Source organism: Arachis duranensis, chromosome 10 (genome assembly GCF_000817695.3).
Source record: "Arachis duranensis cultivar V14167 chromosome 10, aradu.V14167.gnm2.J7QH, whole genome shotgun sequence".
Lineage (NCBI taxonomy): Eukaryota > Viridiplantae > Streptophyta > Magnoliopsida > Fabales > Fabaceae > Arachis > Arachis duranensis.
The window spans coordinates 71,485,648-71,507,513 of NC_029781.3; the positions used below are offsets into that span (position 1 = coordinate 71,485,648).

Consider the following 21,866-nt stretch of genomic DNA (forward strand, 5'->3'; position numbering starts at 1 on the left):
CCAACAAGGATAGAACTTCCAATTAATCATACTCCCGGTCAAGGCTTTTTAATTTAATTACGTAAAATCTCTTTTAATTTTCATTGCTTTAATTTACAATCATATGCTTGTGCCCATTGCCCAAATTCCAAATTTTCCAGAAAACTCATAACCAATAATAAATCATACTTCACTGCAATTCCTTGAGAAGACGACCCGAGGTTTGAATACTTCGGTTATTTATTTTTTTATTGGGTTTGCTTAAGTGACAAACAAAACTTTTGTAAGAAAGGAATTCTTGTCGGTCTAGAAGCTATACTTACAATGGGAAATTTATTTGTGAAAATTCTAGATCGCGTGAGAGTTTCGTTCTTCAAAAAGATTTGGCAATATGAGTTTCAAACAGAGAGTTGCGCGACCGCGAGGCTGCCTTCGCGCTAGTGGCACAAATCGATCCATGCGACCACGTGGATGATGCGTCCGCGTCATTTCATAGAAGTGCTATCTGCGCGAACGTGTCACTCACGCGTCCGCGTCACAAGCAGCGCACAGCTTATCCAAGATCAGCCAAATATATTATCTTTTCTTCCCCTTCTTATTTCTTTCTTCCTCCTTTCTTACTTTCTTTTTCTTTTTCCATTGGTGTTAAAATTCTCTTTTTCAACTATTGCATCTTTTCTGGAATTATTCTGGTGCTTCATGACTTGTTTTATTCTGATTAGGTATTATTCATAAGTCAATACTAATTTTTATAATATTGATATTCCTTTTGTATTGATATGCACTTATACTATCTTGCATTACCCGCACTCTCTTCTCCATTGTTGCAACTTTTGCACTATTGATATGCCATTTGCTTCCACTATTTTCTCACTTGCATGTTGTAGCTACCATGTAATTGAGACCTTTATTATTTGGAATTAACACCCATATTTTATTTATGTTCTTATCTTTATTTTTGGATTACTTTTCTTCTTTTCCCTCTTCTTTCAGGATGGCCACCACGAAGGGAGAGGAAAAGCTTCTTAATGGGGAGACAGGCAAGTCAATCTGCACAATCTATAGAGAAAGACATCAGCAGCCTGTCCACTTGTACATCTTAGCATGCACCGAGGACGGTGCAATCTTTAAGTGTGGGGAGGTCGATACCGATCTCCACGGGTTGGTTATTCTCTTCTCAACACCAACATTCTATTTTCTTTGTTTGTTCATTGTTGCATTGCATAATAGATTGCATTTAAGTACTACTTGATTGAAAAATAATAAGTTTCTTTTTAAGACCCTATTTTTGAAAATTTTCACTAATTTAAATTGAAATTTTTTTTTTGTTAAATTTGTTTGAGTTTGTATTTGGAACATGGTTTTTGAGCCGAAGAACACACAACCTATGAGATTTTGAGCTTATTTACATGGTTACATTATTTAACCATAAATTTTTATTCTTGTGTGTTTTCTTCTCTATAATTATAATCTTTGCTTTGTTCCATTCTATATGTCCAATATTTAATATATTTACATGCTTGCATATGATTGAGGCCATTGTTTGATTCTAGCTCACTTATCCCAAAATTAGCCTACCTTTTACATCACCCTTGTTAGACTGCCATCTTTGTTAGCCCCCTTGAGCCTTTTTAACCCTCTTTTATTTTATAACCACATTACTAACCTTAAGCAGAAAAACAAAATAAAAATTCCAAGTTTAATTCTTGGTTAGCTTAAGATAGATATTGTGTATAATTTAAGTGTGGAAAATTTTATGGGAACATGGGATGATAGAAAAGAGTAGGAAATTAAATTGAATAAGTTATTTGAAAATTTGGGAAGCATGCTCATGTGAAATCAAAATAATTAAATTACCATGTGCATTGATAAAAAAAATAAAAATAAAAATAAAAAAATAAAAATAAAAATAAAAAAATAATATATTAAGTAATTAAATAAGGGGATACAAAAAAATATTGCCCCAAATGCAAAATAAAAAGAATCAATGCACATGGGACAAAACTCAAAAATAAGTTTGATACATGAGCATGTAATACAAAAGTGAAAAAATTTGGGTAGCTAGGTAAAGCATTTTAAATTATATAAAGTATGTATATGTTAGGTGAGATCTCAGACTAATCAAGGATTCACTTTGTTAGCTCACTTAGCCTTATATATACATCCTCACCCTTGCCTAGGCCCCATTACAACCTTGAAAAGACTTCATGATGTGTGCATTGGTATGCTAAATTTTTGTTGATTGGTTAGATGAAGAACAAAGTTTAGAAAATATGATTAGAGAAAAGTAGAGTGAATTACCCTACACACTTGAGAGACTAGAGTGATATACACTACCAGTGAGGGTTCAATGCTTCATTCTATGTTCCTTGCTTTCATGAGCTATCTTCTTACGAGTTTACTTGCTTTTTATTATATGATTTGAATTAGTGGAATTTGGTTTGTATTTGTCTTGGAAGCTTATTTGCTTTTAACCAAGTAGGTAGCAATATTTTGCATGTAGTTGCATTCACATAGATAGGTTGCATTGCATACTTTCTATCATTCCTCTTCACTCCTTTATAGCTTCTCTTGAGCTTAGCATGAGGACATGCTAATGTTTAAGTGTGGGGAGGTTGATAAACCAATATTTTATGGTTTATCTTGTGTTCAATTGAGTGGTTTTTATCAACTCTTTACCTACTTATTCATATGATTTGCATGTTTTATATTTTCTTTCCTGATTTTGTGCTAAGAGTGAAAACATGCTTCTTTGGTCTTAATTTAGCTAATATTAATCCTTTCTTATTACCATTCGATGCCTTGATATGTGTGTTAAGTGATTTCAGGGATTACAGGGTAGAATAGCTTAGAGGATGGAAAGGAAGCATGCAAAAGTGGAAGGAATACAAGAAGTTGAAGAAATTGCAAAGCTGTCCAGCCTGACCTCTTCGTACTCAAACGGTCATAACTTGAGCTACAGAGATCCAAATGATACGGTTTTAGTTGCATTGGAAAGCTAACGTCCGGGGTTTCAATTTGATATATAATTTGCCATAGTGTTCGTATAGCTAGGTGACAAAAACGCGTGCTTCACGCAGACGCATCGCAGTGACGAAAATCAGCGTGGCAGATTTCGTAACCAGCGAATCCTGGGCTATTTCCGGCCCAATTTCAAGCCCAGAAAATACAGATTAAAGGCTGCAAAGTGGAGGAATGAAGGGGACACCTTAGATCAGATTCATTTCACTTTTCATAATTTACATGTAGTTTTTAGAGAGGGAGGCTCTCTTCTTTCTCTCAGTATTAGGATTTAGGATTCTCTTAGTTTTAGGATTAGGATTTCTACTTCTTCATCATAGGTTAAATGTTCATTTAAATTTTAATGCAAAGAGTACTTTTTCATTTAATTTTATTTATTATTTAATGCTTTCAATTTTATTATCATGTCTCCTTTCTACTCCCTTCTCCCAACAATGAAGATGGTATGCATGTTGATAGAGTAGATTCCCAACTTGACATGGGGGTTGATTAAAAGGAGACACTTGAGTTGGAATGCTCAATTGATTAGTTAAATTGGAAGTTGTTGGCTAATTCTTTATTTACTAACGCTAGTCCTTTCTAAGAGAGAGGATTAGGATTTGTGAATAAGAGTTAGCTCAATCACTTGACTTTCCTTTATTTAGTAAGGGTTAACTAAGTGAAAATAACAACCTTTTGATACTACACTTGAGAAAATTCCAACAAGGATAGAACTTCCAATTAATCATACTCCTGGTCAAGGCTTTTTAATTTAATTACGTAAAATCTCTTTTAATTTTCATTGCTTTAATTTACAATCATATGCTTGTGCCCATTGCCCAAATTCCAAATTTTCCAGAAAACTCATAACCAATAATAAATCAAAACGACCTGAGGTTTGAATACTTCAGTTATTTATTTTTATTGGGTTTGCTTAAGTGACAAACAAAACTTTTGTAAGAAAAGAATTCTTGTCGGTCTAGAAGCTATACTTACAACGGGGAATTTATTTGTGAAAATTCTAGATCGCGCGAGAGTTTCGTTCTTCACTTGTCCCAAAGCAAGTACTAAAGCATAAGAATGATGAATGAAAGAACAAGATAAAGAAATCATTATTATAGAAGTCAAGTTCTTGGGCTTTGGGGTTTCATGCATAGCAACTTAGGTTCATCCCTTTACTGGTTTTCAGGTCCTTATCATGTCCTTGAATACTCACTTGATTGCACCCTATAAGACTTCTTATTTATTGATCCTCCCTTCTTTTCCAGGGTTTATTGTATTCTTGGGCTAAGTGCTCTGTGAGGGGGCAACTCTTTAAGATAAGCTTTCAGCCAACACTCCCGAACCAGTTGGTTCAAGGTGCTAGGTGTTAAGACAACCCTAAGGACTTACTCCCTCAAGTCTCTTTCCCCCATACATGCACACCACATGCATATGGTTTGTTACTTTCTTTCTTGAGACCTTGGTGTCCAGCACCTCTTTGGGTTACTAAGTGCTCTGTAGCAAAGGTTGCTCTTGATAGTGGACTTTCAACTGATAATCCCGGGTTAGTTAACCCAAGTTACCAAGTGATAAGGCACCCCTGAGAGCTTATTCATCCAAGCATATCCCTTGCACAGGAGCACTACAGACATATGCCTCAAGATTCAAACCCTTGGTGCCTAGCCTTATTTCTTATTAATTTTCTTTCCTTCAAACTCTTATTATTCTTTTTCTGCTTCTTATTAGAATTTTATTGTTTGGCTAGTCTCATAGGATGTATTTCAAGCATGTGATTTAAAGCATATAGTTGCCTATATACCTTGTTGGTGAACCAACTTAGCTAATCAATTACCATACCACAAACATTGGGAACTTTCTTCACAAGATAAACCCCACTCTTGTTTTTCATAATATTTTCTTTTATTTGACTTAGAGGACAAGCATACATGTAAGCAAGATGAAAATGAAAGCCAGGGACTTAGACCAACACACCTTAGACCTAAGCAATGAAATCTTAAAGGCAGAATTGAAAATTCCTAAGCTACTATGGAAGCATGTTCTATTTCATACATGATTTTCCTTATTTAAAACTTGAAAAAGATAGAACGAAGAGGGAAATCCACCACCTTTTTCTCATTCGAATGCTCATGTCCCTTTGTTTCCTTTGTCTTGGGATCCTTCTTGATTGCTCGAATCCCCATTTCCTTTGCGCTTCCCGATAAGGTTTTTCCAGAAACCAGCATCTTCCATCTTCTTCTTCAATGCTTCCTTCTGTTGTTTCACCTTCCCCTCCTCTTGTTCTGTTAGGTCTTTGCGAACTGTATCATATCTTGGGATGGCAGAGTGCAAATTATGCATATGCCTAGCCATATAAGTGATGCCAGGGCATCTTGGTCTGTTTCACTGACCTTTTTTTTACTGTTTTAGGGTAGTTTCATGCATTTTCTTAGTAAATAAGCAAGTTTTGGATAAAAATATACTTACACCGTGATTCAAGTAAACATTGCGAACTTTACATGATTTAATGAGAATTAGGCAGGAATTGAATGATAAAATGGATGAAGCATGATCTCATGCCTTGGAATAGAGCTTTGATGTACTTTATTTACTTGATTTCAGGACAAAGGAAGCAAGAAGGAGCCACGTTAGCAACCACGTTAATCTAATTAACGTGACCACTAACGTGGAATGGGAATAAGCTTGTAGCATTAATGGAAAAAGTGATTGCCAATAACGCCTTCGAAGCCATCATAGCCCACGTTAGTTGCCACGTTAATTACATTAACATGGTAGCTAACGTAGAGGAGAAGGAGAGCTCCAACGTTAGTGGTAAAAGTGAATACCACTAACGTTCCAAAAAGGCACATTTAGCCACGTTAAGAGTCACGTTGATCCAATTAACGTGAACTCTAACGTGGGAGGAGGAAGCAATCGCCAACGTTAGTGACACTCACCTTTGTCCCTAACGTTGGACAAAGCCAATAGTGCCCACGTTAGTGGTCACGTTAAGACCACTAACGTAAAGAGTAACGTGGAGCTAAGCATGATAGGCCAACGTTAGTGACACTCACCTTTGTCACTAACGTTGGAGATGGCAATCACCACCACGTTAGTGGTCACGTTAATGCAATTAACGTGAGGCACTAACATGGGAAGGAGGGACGTTTGGAGTGTTAGTGACAAAGGTAAGTGTCACAAACGCTCTGTAGCTTAGGCATGCCCACGTTAAGGGCCACGTTAGTTATACTAACGTCGATCACTAACGTGGGGAAAAGAGGCAAAGAACAATGTTATTGGAAAAGGTGAATTCCAATAACGTTTGCGAAGGACCAAGAGGCAACGTTATTGAAAAAGGTGAATGCCAATAACATTTGTGAAGGACCAAGAGGCAACGTTAGTGGTCACGTTAGTGCCACTAACGTTGAAGTTAACGTAGATCATTTTTATTTGGAACGTTAGTGAAAAAGGTGATCGTCACTAACGTTCTCGAACCCACATTTTCACTTAATGTTAACACCACTAACGTCCACCCATGCCTAACTCACACTTTTTCTGCAAGCAAAGCTGAGCCCATTGAAGATTGTAACTACTTCAACTCAAGATCAAAGGCCCATATCCAAGACTTGAAGAACTGACTAGAAGATCAAGAAGAGTAGTATATATAGGAGTAGTTTTGAACTAGAGAGAAGCTAGGCATTTTGGAGAACTACACTCTGTATATTTACTTTTCTGTACTTTCTAGTTTGTTGTAGAATGTACTCTTCTCTACCATTTTCCATTTCCAGAGCTATGAACAACTAAACCCCCTATCATTGGGTTAGGGAGCTCTGTTGTAATTTGATGGATCAATTATAGTTTTCATTCTTCTTCCTCTTTCTTTTCTCTTGATTTACTAGAAAGCTTTCGATCTTAATTCAATTGGTTAGTTGTCTTGTAAAAGAAACTCTCCTTAATTGGATCTCCTCTGAGCCTTGGAAAAGGAATGAGGAGATCATGCTAGAAATGCTTTCTCATGTTGGACCAAATTGGGGTTTGGACGGATATAGTGACATATAATCCTCCCAACACTTTGATTTGGAAATACATGTGGTATAATCAGTGACCATACTTCATCTCTTCCCTTGAGAAATTAAATCAAGGAATTGGGCAATTGTTCAAGCTTAGAGAGATTGGGTTGCTAAGGAATTGGGATCCAATCACCTAAGATTGCCAAGGAGATCAATGAATGCATTGATTGAGGAAGAGATGAGAATGAACTTGATCCGGAGAATGCAACATCTCCTAAGCCCAATGAATCCCCCATTTCTGATCTTACTCATTCTCTTTACTTTCTGCCATTTATCTTTATGCTCATTTCCCCAAATCCCCATTTAAGATTCTGCAATTTACTTTCTGCAATTTACTTTTTCGCCATTTAATTTTTTGCAATTCTCAACTCAAACTCTGTTTAGCTCAACTAGCACATTTTTCCAACTAAAGTTGCTTGACCAATCAATCCCTGTGGGATTCGACCTCACTCTATTGTGAGTTTTTACTTGACGACAATTTGGTATACTTGCCGAAGGGAAATTTGTTGAGAGACAAGTTTTTGTGCATCAAGTTTTTGGCGCCGTTACCGGGGATTGATTTTGTATCGACAATGATTAAGTTGGAAGATCACTAGATTGAGCATTTTCTTTTGCTTGTTTATTTTACCAAGTCATTTACCTTCAGTATCAGTTATTTTCTTCCTCTCCCCCATCTCCCCTCTTCGTTTTCTTTTCTTTTGTTGTTATTTACAATTTTTCTCACTAATCCACTAACTGTTTGATAAATTGCACCATTCATACTAACAACCACTCTAACAAGAATAATCTCTTCATTTTATTTCTTGCTGTGTTAGTTGTATGACAAGGAGAAGAAGCGGAGCTTCAACTTCCTTTGATTCTGAACCTGAGAGGACCTTCCTTAGATTAAGGAGGGAAGCAAGAGGGAAAAGAGATGTTGGTACTGAGGAAGAGGAGGAGTATTTTGAAACAAACATGGAAGAGAACTTGGGAAATAACCATGAAGAAAAAGCTCACAACCATGCCAAAGAAGGCCATGTGAATCATGTTGGGCAAGAGAGAAGAGTTCTAGGCTCTTACATCAATCCAAACCCAGGAAATTGTGGAAGTAGTATCCAAAAGCCAACCATGCATGCCAATAACTTTGAATTAAAACCCCAACTCATCACCCTTGTTCGGAACAACTGTTCATTCGGAGGAAGTACCCAAAAAGACCGCAATTAACATCTAACCACCTTCTTAAGAATATGTTACAATGTGAAGTCTAATGGTGTTCATCCGGATGTCTATAGACTGATTTTGTTCCCTTTTTCACTTAGTAACAAAGCATCTAAATGGCTGGAATCTTTTCCAAAGGAGAGTTTAACAAATTGGGAAGAAGTGGTGAATAAATTTTTGGCGAGATTATACCCTCCTCAAAGAATCAACAGGTTGAGAGCTGAGGTACAAACCTTCAGGCAACAAGATGGTGAAACTCTCTATAAGGCATGGGAGAGATTTAAGGACTTAACAAGAAGGTGCCCACCGGACATGTTCAATGAATGGGTTCAATTATACATTTTCTATGAAGGTCTTTCCTACGAATCAAAGAAGGTCGTAGACCATTCATCAGGGGGTTCTCTAAACAAGAGAAAACCATTGAAGAAGCCATAGATGTCATTGAGACTGTAGCTGAGAATGATTACTTCTATGCTTCTGAAAGGAGTAACACTCGAGGAGTGATGGAGCTGAACCATATGGATGCACTGCTGGCTCAAAATAAGATGATCACCAAGCAGTTAGCCGATATTACCAAGAAGGTGGAAGAGAACCAAGTTGCAGCAGTCATCACTTCATCACCGGCTCAAGAATGAGTGAATATAGGAGAAGAAGGTGACTAGGAACAAGCCAACTATGTTGAAAACTCACCCAGACAGACCCATGATCCATACTCCAAGACTTATAATTCTGGTTGGAGAAACCACCCTAATTTTGGGTGAGGAAATCAACAAGACCAAAGCCAAGACCAGAGACGCCACAACCACAATCCCAATAACAGTGCAATTCACCAACATTCCTCACAGAGATCATATCAACACCTACCTAATCACCCTTCTCAACATCCATATCAAAACCAGCATGACCACTCTCAACCTCCTAACCTCAACCCACCATCACCAACCGAAGATAGACTCTCCAAAATTGAGACTCTACTTGAAGGTATATATAAGGAAGTCCAAGACAGTAAAGCATTTCGGGAAGAAGTGTGATCCAATATGCAGAATCAAGATGCTGCCATCAAGAAACTTGAAATACAAATTGGCTACTTATTCAAGCAAGCCCCTGGCCACAACATTCACAGCAACACTAATTTAACTCCAAGGGAGGAGTGTCAGGTTATCACCCTTAGAAATGGGAAGGAATTGAAGGAGACCTACAAGAAACCACAAGAGAAGAACTCGAATGAAAAAGAAAAGGGACAGAAGGAAGTTCAAGTCTCCACTCCCAATTCACATCAAGAGGGAGAAGTGCTGAAGCAATACTTTCCAAAAGCCTCATACGCTTAGCAATTGAAGAAGAAGGGAGAGGACAGCCAATTCTCAAGATTCTTAGAAATCTTCAAGAAACTACAGATTAACATACCCTTTGCTGAAGCAATAGAGCAAATACCGCTCTATGCCAAGTTCTTGAAGGAGTTGATGACCAAGAAGAGAAGCTGGAAGAATAACGAGACTGTGGTACTCACCGAAGAATGCAGTGCCATCATCCAGCACAAGTTGCCCCAGAAATTGAAGTATCCTGGGAGCTTCCAAATTCCTTGTATAATAGGAGAAATCATAGTGGAAAAGACTTTATGTGATTTAGGAGCTAGCATAAATCTGATGTCCTTAGCAATGATGAGGAAAATGTGGATTGAGGAGGCCAAGCCAACAAGAATGGCCTTGCAACTGGCAGACCGATCATTCAAGTTTCCTCACAGAATAGTAGAAGACTTGTTGGTGAAGGTAGGAGACTTTATCTTTCTAGCAGACTTTGTAGTGTTGGATATGGAGGAAGGAGCCAAGACCTCTATCATCTTAGGAAGGCCATTCTTAGCCACTACTGGAGCCATCATTGATGTCCAAAAGGGTGAACTTGTCCTTAGACTACATGAGGAGAATATGATATTCAATGTGTTCAAAGCCATGATTTACCCACAAAACTCATTGGGAGAATGTATGAGGTTGGACTCAGTGGATTCTGTAGTGCAAGAGATTTTCGAAGAAGAAGAACCTGAGGAGTTAACAGAAGAGGAGGAATCAGCATCAAGCGAAGAGGCTGCAACAGCTAAAATTCATGTTCAGAGCACACTAGAGGAGAAGGATGAAAGAAAAGAAGCACCCAAACTTAAACTAAAGGCACTGCCGCCCACTCTCAAGTATGCATATTTAGGAGAGAATGAAAGCTATCAAGTGATCATAAACTCAGCCCTCAGCCAAGAACAAGAGAAGGAATTACTTCAAGTCTTACAAAAGCATAAGGATACCATTGGATGGACACTTGCTGTCTTGAAAGGAATCAGTTCGGCCATATGCATGCATAAGATATTATTGGAGGATGATGCCAAACCGTCCATTCAACCCCAAAGGAGGCTGAATCTAGTTATGAAGGAGGTGGTGTAGAAGGAAGTCATGAAGCTGTGGCAGGGAGGAGTAATCTACCCAATTTCGGATAGCCCATGGGTCAGTCCCGTCCAAGTGGTACCCAAGAAAGGAGGAATCACTGTGGTAACCAATGAAAGGAATGAGCTAATCCCTATAAGAACTGTCACAGGATGGAGGATGTGTATTGATTACAGAAAACTCAATGAAGCCATAAGAAAAGATCACTTCCCACTTCCCTTCATGGACCAGATGTTGGAAAGACTTGCAGGACACGCATATTATTGTTTTCTAGATGGTTATTCAGGATATAACCAAATAGTGGTTGATCCAGGAGAAAACATCATTTACTTGCCCATATGGGGTGTTTGCCTACAGACGCATGCAATTTGGGTTATGTAATGCACCTGCAACCTTTTAACGTTGCATGCTTTCTATCTTCTCGGATATGATAGAGAAGTTCATTGAAGTCTTCATGGATAACTTTTCAGTATTCGGAGATTCCTTTCCTAATTGCCTAAATCATCTTTCCTTGGTATTAAAAAGATGTCAAGAGACCAATTTGGTCTTGAATTGGGAAAAATACCACTTTATGGTGAGAGACGAAATAGTCCTTAGCCATAAAGTTTCTAACCAAGGCATTGAGGTAGACAGAGCTAAGGTAGAGCTAATTGAAAAATTACCTCCACCGAGTGATGTCAAGGAAATTAGGAGCTTTTTGGGGCATACTGGCTTCTACAGAAGATTTATTAAAGATTTTTCAAAGATAGCCAAGCCCTTAAGCAATCTCCTTATGTCTGATACACCATTTATCTTTGATGAGAAGTGCATGCTCGCATTTGAAAACTTGAAAAAGAAGCTGTCCTCAGCTCCTATCATCACCCCCACCTAATTGGAACTTGCCATTTGAACTGATGTGTGATGCATCTGATTTGATAGTTGGGGCAGTGTTAGGACAGAGGAAAGATAATTTGGTGCATGTCATATACTATGCCAGCAAGGTCCTCAATGACACTCAACAAAATTATACCACTACCGAAAAGGAGTTTCTGGCAATAGGTTTTGCATTTGACAAATTTAGATCGTACCTCATTGTTTCTAAAGTGATTATTTTCACTGATCACATAGCACTTAAATATTTATTTTTCAAACAGGAATCAAAACCAAGACTAATCAGATGGATCTTATTATTGCAGGAATTTAATATTGAGATTAGAGACAAAAAGGTCGTGGAGAACAAGGTAGCAGATCAACTATCCAGGATCCCTTGTGAGAAAGGTGCTACATATGATACAGGTGTGAATGAGTTTTTTCCAGATAAGGAGTTAATGTTGGTTCACAAGGCACCCTGGTTTGTAGATATTGCCAATTTTAAGGCAGCTGGTAACTTGCCTCCTGGAATCAGCAAACATCAAAGAAGAAAACTCATCAATGATGCTAAATATTTCATTTGAGATGAGCCATATCTCTTCAAGAAATACTCAGATGGAATCCTTAGGAGGTGCATTTCAGAAGAAGAGGGACGAGAGGTCTTGTGGAATTGCCATGGTTCTAGCTATGGAGGTCATTTTGGAGGAGAAAGAACCGCAACAAAGGTGCTGCAATGTGGGTTCTTCTAGCCTACTATCTTCAAGGATGCTAAGGAACTGGTGAGGAGTTGTGACGAGTGCCAAAGGGCTGGAAACCTGCCCAAGAGAAATGAGATGCCACAACAATTCATCTTAGAACTCGAACTGTTCGATGTATGGGGATCGACTTCATGGGACCATTCCCAACCTCATATTCGAACAAGTATATTTTAGTGGTCATAAACTTTCTTAGAAAGAATATTTTCAGCAGATTTGGAGTTCCACGAGCCCTCATCAGTGACAGAGGGAGTCATTTTTGTAACAGTCCATTGGAAACCCTACTTCTAAGGTATGGGGTGAAGTATAAGGTTGTCACACCTTATCACCGCCAAACAAGTGGGAAAACCGAGATATCCAACAGAGAGTTAAAAAGGATCTTGGAAAAGACTGTGGGGGCATCAAGAAAAGACTGGGCGAACAAGCTAGATGATGCACTTTGGGCGTACAGGACAGCCTTCAAAACACTAATTGGGATGTCCCCAAATCAACTGGTGTTTGGAAAGGTCTATCACTTACCATTAGAGTTGGAGCACAAAGCCTTTTGGGCTCTCAAGATACTAAACCTCGACAGCACTGCTGCTGGTGAAAAAAGGGTCTTCCAGCTGCAAGAACTGGAAGAGTTTAGGTCTCAAGCCTATGAAAACACCAAGATCTATAAGGAAAAAGTAAAAAGGAGACATGATCTCAACCTGGCACCAAGAAGTTTCGAAGAAGGACAACATGTACTCCTCTACAACTCCAAACTGAGGCTCTTCCCTGGAAAACTCAAATCAAGGTGGTCCGGACCCTTTCTGGTCACAAAAGTCTCACCTTATGGACACATATAAATCATGGAAGAAAGCTCAAGAAGGACATTCACTGTGAATGGACAAAAACTCAAACACTACTTGGGCAGCATGGGGGAAGACCTCAAACAGAAGTATAATCTCAACTAGAGAAGCCACCGTCGAGCTAGCGACGCTAAAAAAGCGCTTTCTTGGGAGGCAACAGAACCTGAGGTAGTTCTTTTCATTTTTGTCTCAATAAAAGATTCAAGTAGAATTCTCCATATTGTGAGGAGCTAAGTTTGGTGTTGCACACCAAAACCTTCAAAGGGTGAATGTAGAACTCTAAGTTTGGTGTTCCACCAAAGACTCCATCTGAAGAGTGCATTGTAACCCTTCATTGATAAAGCATTTGCTCTAACAAACAGAGAAAATACTTGACAAATGTTTAATCTCTAATGCATAGTTTGCTTTTCTAATTCAATAGTTAATTTTTTAATAAAAGCACATGAGGTTTCTGCATGTATTCAAATTGTTGCATTAGGTAAAGAACTAAGTTTGGTGTTCACACACCAAATTAAGTTCAGAAATTCACAAGCATACATGCATGTTAACTATTTTCCAAGTGCTTAGGGAAATAAGCAACATCCAATAGTTCTACAGGAAGTCAATCAATCTCAGGAAAGAACCATACATCAGCATCCAAGGAAGACATCAAGAGGTTGTATTGAACTATCTCTGAGTTGTAGTGCTTTAACTGAAAGTATGATTGAATATTGTTCTCAGGGACATCCATATTCTACTTGTTCTCTCTTTATTCATATATAAGTGTGTTAGTCTAAGTCCCTAGCTTTCATTCTCATCCTGCTTACATGTATGCTTGTCCTTTTAAGTCAATTAAAAAGAAATTGTTATGAAGAACAAGAATGGGGTTTATCTTGTGAAGTAAGTTCTCAATGTTTGTGGTATGGTAATTGATTAGCTAAGTTTGTTTACCAACAAGGTATATAGGCAACTATATGTTCTAGAGCACATGCTTGAAACACATCCTATTGAGACTAACCAAACAACAAGAACCTAATAAGAAAAAGAGAAAGAACAACAAGAGTTCGAAAAGGAAAGAAAAACAATAAGAAATAAGGCTAGGCACCAAGGGTTTGAATCTTGAGGCATGTGTCTGTGGTGTTCCTGTGCAAGGGATATGCTTGGATGAATAAGCTCTCAGGGGTGCCTTATCACTTGGTAACTTAGGTTAACTAACCCGAGATTATCAGCTGAAAGTCCACTGTCAAGAGCAACCTTTGCTACAGAGCACTTAGTAACCCAAAGAGGTGCTGGACACCAAGGTCTCAAGAAAGAAAAATAACAAACCATGTGCCTGTGGTGTGCATGTATAGGGGAAAGAGACTTGAGGGAGTAAGTCCTCAGGGGTGTCTCAACACCTAGCACCTTGAACCAATTGGTTCGGGAGTGTTGGCTGAAAGCTTATCTTAAAGAGTCGCCCTCTCACAGAGCACTTAGCCTAAAAAGAATGCAATAAACCCTGGAAAAGAAGGGAGGATCAATAAATAAGAAGCCTCAAAGGATGCAATCAAGCAGGTATTCAAGAGCATGATAAGGACCTGAAAACCAGTGAAGGAATGAACCTAAGTTGCTATGCATGAAACCTCAAAGACCAAGAACTTGACTTCTATAATAATGAATTGTTTATCTTGTTCTTTCATTCATCTTTCCTATGTTTCAGTACTTGCTTAGGAACAAGCAAGCTTTAAGTTTGGTGTTATGATGCCAGGGCATCTTGGCCAGTTTTACTGACCTTTTCTTTACTGTTTTAGGATAGTTTCATGTATTTTCTTAGTAAATAAGCAAGTTTTGGATAAAAATACAGTTACACCTTGATTCAAGCAAACATTGTGAAATTTACATGATTTCATGAAAATTAGGCAGGAATTGAATGATAAAATGGATGATGCATGATTCTCATGCCTTGGAATAGAGCTTTGATGCACTTTATTTGCTTGATTTCAGGACAAAAGAAGCAAGAAAGAGCCACGTTAGCAGCCACGTTAATCTAATTAACGTGACCACTAACGTGGAATGGGAATAAGCTTGTAGTGTTAATGGAAAAAGTGGTCGCCAATAACGCCTTCGAAGCCATCATTGCCCATGTTAGTTGCCACGTTAATTACATTAACGTGGTAGCTAACGTAGAGGAGAAGGAGAGCTCCAACATTAGTGGTGAAAGTGAATACCACTAATGTTCCAAAAAGGCACATTTAGCCATGTTAAGAGTCACGTTAATCCAATTAACGTGAACTCTAACATGGGAGGAGGAAGCAATCGCCAACATTAGTGACATTCACCTTTGCCACTAACATTGGACTAAGCCAATAGTGCCCACGTTATTGGTCACGTTAAGACCACTAACGTAAAGAGTAACGTAGAGCTAAGCATGATAGGCCAATGTTAGTGACACTCACCTTTGTCACTAACGTTGGAGATGGCAATCACCACCACGTTAGTGGTCACGTTAATGCAATTAACGTGGGAAAGAGGGACGTTTGGAGCGTTAGTGACAAAGGTATGTGTCACTAACGCTCTCGAAGCTTAGGCATGCCCACGTTAAGGGCCATGTTAGTTACACTAACGTGGATCACTAACGTGGAGAAAAGAGGTAAATAGCAACGTTATTGGAAAAGGTGAATGCCAATAATGTTTACGAAGGACCAAGAGGCAACGTTATTGAAAAAGATAAATGCCAATAACATTTGCGAAGGAGCAAGAGGCAACGTTAGTGGTCACGTTAGTGCCACTAACATTGAAGTTAACGTAGATCATTTTGGTTTAGAACGTTAGTGAAAAAGGTGATCGTCACTAACGTTCTCGAACCCACATTTTCACTTAACGTTAACACCACTAACGTCCAAACAAACTTCCACCCATGCCCAACTCACACTTTTTCTGCAAGCAAAGCTGAGCCCACTGAAGATTGTAACTGCTTCAACTCAAGATCAAAGGCCCATATCCAAGACTTGAAAAACTGACTAGAAGATTAAGAAGAGTAGTATATATAGGAGTAGTTTTGAACTAGAGAGAAGCTTGGCATTTTAGAGAACTACACTCTGTATATTTACTTTTCTGCACTTTCTAGTTTATTGTAGAATGTACTCTTCTCTACCATTTTCCATTTCCAAAGCTATGAACAATTAAACCCCCTTTCATTGGGTTAGGTAGCTCTGTTGTAATTTGATGGATCAATTATAGTTTTCATTCTTCTTCCTCTTTCTTTTCTCTTGATTTACTAGAAAGCTTTCGATCTTAATTCAATTGGTTAGTTTTCTTGGAAAAGAAGCTCTCCATAATTGAACCTCCTCTGAGCCTTGGAAAAGGGATGAGGAGATCATGCTAGAAATGCTTTCTCATGTTGGACCAAATTGGAGTTTGGACGGATATAGTGACATATAATCCTCCCAACACTTTGATTTGGAAATACATGTGGTATAATCAGTGACCATACTTCATCTCTTCCCACAAGCAATTAAATCAAGGAACCAATCACCTAAGATTGCTAAGGAGATTAATGAATGCATTGATTGAGGAAGAGATGAGAATGAACTTGATCCGGAGAATGCAACATCTCCTAAGCCCAATGAATCCCCTATTTCTGATCTTACCCATTCTCTTTACTTTCTGTCATTTATCTTTATGCTCATTTCCCCAAATCCCCATTTAAGATTCTGCAATTTACTTTCTGCAATTTACTTTCCTGCCATTTAATTTTCTGCAATTCTCAACTCAATCTATGTTTAGCTCAACTAGCACATTTTTCCAACTTAAGTTTCTTGACCAATCAATCCCTATGGGATTCGACCTCACTCTATTGTGAGTTTTTACTTGACGACAATGCGGTATACTTGCCGAAGGAAAATTTGTTGAGAGACAAGTTTTCATGCATCAATAAGTCAACTTGGCCTAAGTGTTTATGCTAAACTCTTCCTGGTGTAGTTGCCGTCCTTCATTAAGCACGTTGAACTCGTTGAATGCTTTCATCTGAGCCAATTGACGTTGGTTGAGTTCTTGAAGGAGTTTATCTTCACGCTCTTGCCTTTCAGTTACTTGATTGATGGCTGACGTTAGAACTTTTGTGTGGTCTAGAATTCAGAATAAATTCCCGTTGCAAGTATAGCTTCTAAACCAACAAAAGTCTTTTCATACAAACGTTTTGGTTGTCACAAGTAACAAACCCCTTTAAAATTGATAACCGAGTATTTAAACTTCGGGTCGTCTTCTCAAGGAATTGCAGGGAGGTGTTCTTATTATTGGTTATGAGTTTTGTAAATTGGGGGTTTTGGAATTTGGGCAATGGGCACAGACATAAAGGAAAATAAATTGACAATAATAAAATCTCTCGGCAAGGTATGAAGAACTGGAAGTCCTATCCTTATCAATTGTGATGAGAATTGGATTTTAATCCCACTTAGTTAACTTTTACTAAAGCAAAGGAAAGTCAAGTAAAATAATCAGTTTGATCCTCAAGTCCTAGTCAATCCCTGTGGGAAGACTAGCTTTAGAGCGATCTGCCCATTTCAACCACTGCTTTATTTGATAATTCAAGAGTTACCAATTATTTAACCCAAGCCAAAAGGGAAAATTCTAAATTAAATTGAAGACATCATAAATAGAATAAAGCAATCATAAATCTGAAAATACCTCAAATAACATTAACTAAGAAAATCAATCTAAACATGGAACACTGAAAATAAATAAATACAAAGAACATTAAACCTGGGATTGAGAATCACTCCTAAAACTAAGAGAAGTCCTAAATCCTAATCCTAAGAGAGAGGAGAGAACCTCTCTCACTAAAAACTACATCTAAAAAATTGTGAAAAGTGAATTATGAAAAGCATGATTATGAATGGATGCATTCCCCCACTTTATAGCCTCTAATTTGTGTTCTCTGGGCCAAAAGCTGGGTCAGAAATAACCCAGAAGTCACTTCCAGCGCTTTCTGATCCGTACAGGTCGTGGCCAAGTGACACGGAGGCGTCACCCACGCGGCCGTGCGGATTGAAGTTCGCAGATGCGACGCGTTCGCATGGATCACGCGTTTGCATCACCTATGGCATATTATATATCAAATCGAATCCCCAGACATTAGCTTTCTAACGCAACTGGACTTGCATCGTTTGGACCTCTGTAGCTAAAGTTATAGCTGTTTGAGTGCAGAGAGGTCAGGCTGGACAGCTTTGCAGTTCCTCCAACTTCTTGTATTCCTTCCACTTTTGCATGCTTCCTTTCCATCCTCTAAGCCATTCCTGTCCTGTAATCTCTGAAAACACTTAACACACATATCAAGGAATCTAATGGTAATAAGAGAGGATTAATAATAAGCAAATATAAGATCAAAGAAGCATGTTTTCAATCATAGCACAAAATCAGGAAGGAAAATGTAAAACATGCGAATAGTATGAATAAGTGGGTGAAAAGCTGATAAAAACCACTCAATTGAGCACAAGATAAACCATAAAATAGTGGTTTATCAATGGCTTCGGTGAGCTGGGAGTAATGTTCCTGTTGCTGCTCCATTTGTTGTTTCTGCCACTCCCTTTGTTGATTCATCCAATTAGAGAGTAGTTCTTCTTGACGATCCATCCTTTGGGATTGAACGGGCAGTTGTTGTTCTTGTCCCTCCATATAGCTCCTTGCTAGATCCTCAATGGCTCCTTGAATGTGATTCAGGTTTATGTTAGATGGATCATAGTACTCTTCTTGCTGGTATTCTTCTTGATGAGGTTCTTCTTGGTGATGTTCTTCTTGTGATGTTCTTTTCCTTATCTGAGGCCTTCTTTGTTGTTGAGTGGGTGCCAGAAAGGTTATACGCTGGAGCACTAACCTCCCAGGGTTTACCCATTTTGGATTGCTATCTTCGAAGATTACCTTGGCTTTCATACATAGTCTAAGGATGGTACTGGGGTACCAAAGTTGAGCACTCGGATCATTTTTCTCGACTGCATCTTGTATTCCCTCAGCTATAATTTTATGCACATTGATGTCTCCACCCTTCATTAAGCAATGTACCATAGTAGCTCGAGCAATGTTGACCTCATAATTGTTTGAGGCTGGGAGGATAGATCTCCTCACGAGCTCAAACCATCCCTTGACTTCCAGGATGAGGTCTCTTCTCCTAATGAACCGCGGCCTCTTATCCGAATACCTTTCCCAATCTGATCTTATAACACACATATCGTTCACAATTTCTTCAAGTTCATCATTGTCGGGGCCATTACTTGTTCTTGCTTGATAACTAAGCATATCCAAATATGGTGATCTCAGATGAAGAGTCTTCATTATAGCACTGGGACTGAAGTCCACCTCTATTCCTCTCACGTAGCTTTTGAAAGTAGGAGCCCTGGTAGTGTCTACTCTGGCTATATTGGCATAGAACTCCTTGATGAGATTTGCATTTATCTTTGTTTCTGGGTTCGTGAGCTCTTGCCAACCCCTCTGTTCAATCTTCTCTCTAATCTATGGGCACTCATCATCGTTGAACTGGAATGTCAACTCTGGCAATATTTTCTTGTGTTTTATCTGTACAAATTGGAGCTCTTGGAAGGCAGTCTTGAATCTCCCTTTATCAAAAAGAGTGCTCTCCACCGGTTCCTTTCCTTTTCGCCTCTTGGAGTTTGATGATGCCATGAGTAGGAATTGGTATGTGAAGGCGTTGAGAAGTATGGCTTGATGATGGAAATTGGCCGGGTTAAGATAGGATGTAGCTTAGAGGATTGTGTTAATGTGTTGAGGGAAGAGGTGTTGGGTGTGTGTTTCGAAAGAAAGAAGAGAGATGAACTGAAAGGATATTTGAATATGGAAGGGTATAGAGTGGGGGTCCTTTATATAGGATGATGATGGGGTTGAATGGTGTGGATTGATAGTAAAACCCAATGGTGGACGGTTGGGGTTTGGTCTGGAATGAGCACGAGGATCACTACTTTTATAACGTGATTGGTTCGGTCTCCAAGGTAATCCTTCTCCCAACGTTGCATGGCAACACTTCCCAAGGTACTCCCCTTGAAGACAAGTGTGTAGTTCCTTTGGTGGAGTGGCCGAACCCTCTTCATTTGGTTGTCCCATCAGTTCCCTCCAACATTCCCTTCAATTCCCTTACAAGACAAAAGAAAAGAGAGATTAGTTTGAATTGTGGTGGAAAAATAAGAATGTGAGGCTAACTACTTTTTTTTTTAATTTTTGCTTTTGACTAAGTAAGTGCCATTCATGAATGCAAATCAATCGACCCACTAAATGTTTATGCATGCAACATTGGTGACACCAAACTTAGTTTGTGAGCATGTGGTGTAAGAAAGATTTGATTAAGGTTCTAAGATTGACATGATATGAATTGTGTTCATGCCCTCTTAGTGTGCCTTGAACACCAAACTTGTCATTCACTATATGCTGCATGTAGAAATTTTTCTAAGTGCTTGTCAAAGTTGATTTAGAATTCATGAACCTTGCTTTATTAGCTACTTTAAAAATCCTAAAACTACTGAAAGGATATAAAACATGGGTTGCCTCCTATGAAGCGCTTCTTTAGCGTCATTAGCTTGACGTTTGGCCTTTGTCAGAGTGGTTGGTAGTGCTTCAAATCTTCCCCTCTTGCAGTGAATCTGTCTCCATTGGCTTTATCAAGAAGCTCCACATGTTCTAAGAAAAGAATTTTGCTGATGGTGTACACTTGAGGCAGCTGAGATGGGATGGTGGGAAGATGAGGTGGGATAGGTGAAAAATAAGCAGAGATCACTTCATCTCCTGGAGAGAAATCCTTTGTAGGGATCTTCTTGTTCCTCCATCCCCTTGGGTTCTTTTTCCTTGTTTCTCTTGATGTTACCTTGCTCCTTGTGGTTCCTTTTTTCCAGGAGGGTATTGTTGTTGGTCTCATATGACTCTGGTGGGTCTAGCTCCTTTTGGGTTACACTTGACTGCTGTTCCTTCTGACCACATTGCTTGTCAACCAGAGGGATTCTCAGGTGTATTGTTTGTGCTTCCGTGCTTATATCTTCTATTAGTGCCTTATTGTGCTCTTTCTTTGATTCTTTGTTTTCTTGATTTGCTTCTTGTAAGGGGTTTGAAGACATTGAAGGTGAGTTGTTCATCATGTATCCTCAATATTAGCTCTCCTCGCTCCACATCTATAAGTGCCTTGGCTGTGGCTAAGAATGGTCTCCCCAATATGATGGGATGGATGTGATTCTCTTCCATCTCCAAGATAACAAAGTTTGTGGGAAGGAAGTAGTTCCCAACCTTCACTAACACATTTGCAACCACTCCTATTGCCTATTTTTGAGTTTTGTCAGTCAATTTGATGATTACGTCCGTGGGTGTTAGCTCATTAATTTGAAGCTTTTTCATAAGGGATAAAGGCATTAAGTTGATGCTTTCTCCCAGGTCACAGAGTCCTTTATCAATCATTGTTTTTCCTATAGCACAGGGGATGTGAAAACTCCCTGGGTCCTTCCTTTTTGTAGGTGGCTCTGTTTGAATGAGAGTATTGCACTCCTTATTCATCACTATTGTCTGCCCACCCTTCAGTGAACTCTTTTTGGTCAGCAGCTCCTTTATGTACTTGATGTATGAGGGCATTTGCTGGAGAGCCTTAATGAACGGTATGTTTACATGAAGAGATGCAAACGTGTCGAGGAACCTTGAATATAATCTCCTTGCTACACCACCCTTGAGCCTTTGGGAAAATGGTGCATATGGGTTCAGAGTCTCCTCTTTTTTTAGCTCCTTCCTGTGTGTGGGATTGGGTGCTTGATTTCTCTCTTCATGCTTTTCCTTTGGATTGTC

The 21,866-nt window shown here is 38.9% G+C and overlaps 1 protein-coding gene across 1 annotated transcript; it reads right to left on the reverse strand.

Annotated features, from left to right (window-relative positions):
• Positions 1-12,812: 12,812 nt before the first annotated feature.
• LOC127742975 (uncharacterized) lies at positions 12,813-19,370 on the reverse strand. Its single transcript, XM_052255649.1, has 2 exons — positions 18,545-19,370; positions 12,813-12,889 (listed from the first exon to the last, which is right to left on the reverse strand). Exons 1-2 carry the CDS (start codon positions 19,368-19,370, stop codon positions 12,813-12,815), a joined length of 903 nt encoding a protein of 300 aa, XP_052111609.1.
• Positions 19,371-21,866: the final 2,496 nt, after the last annotated feature.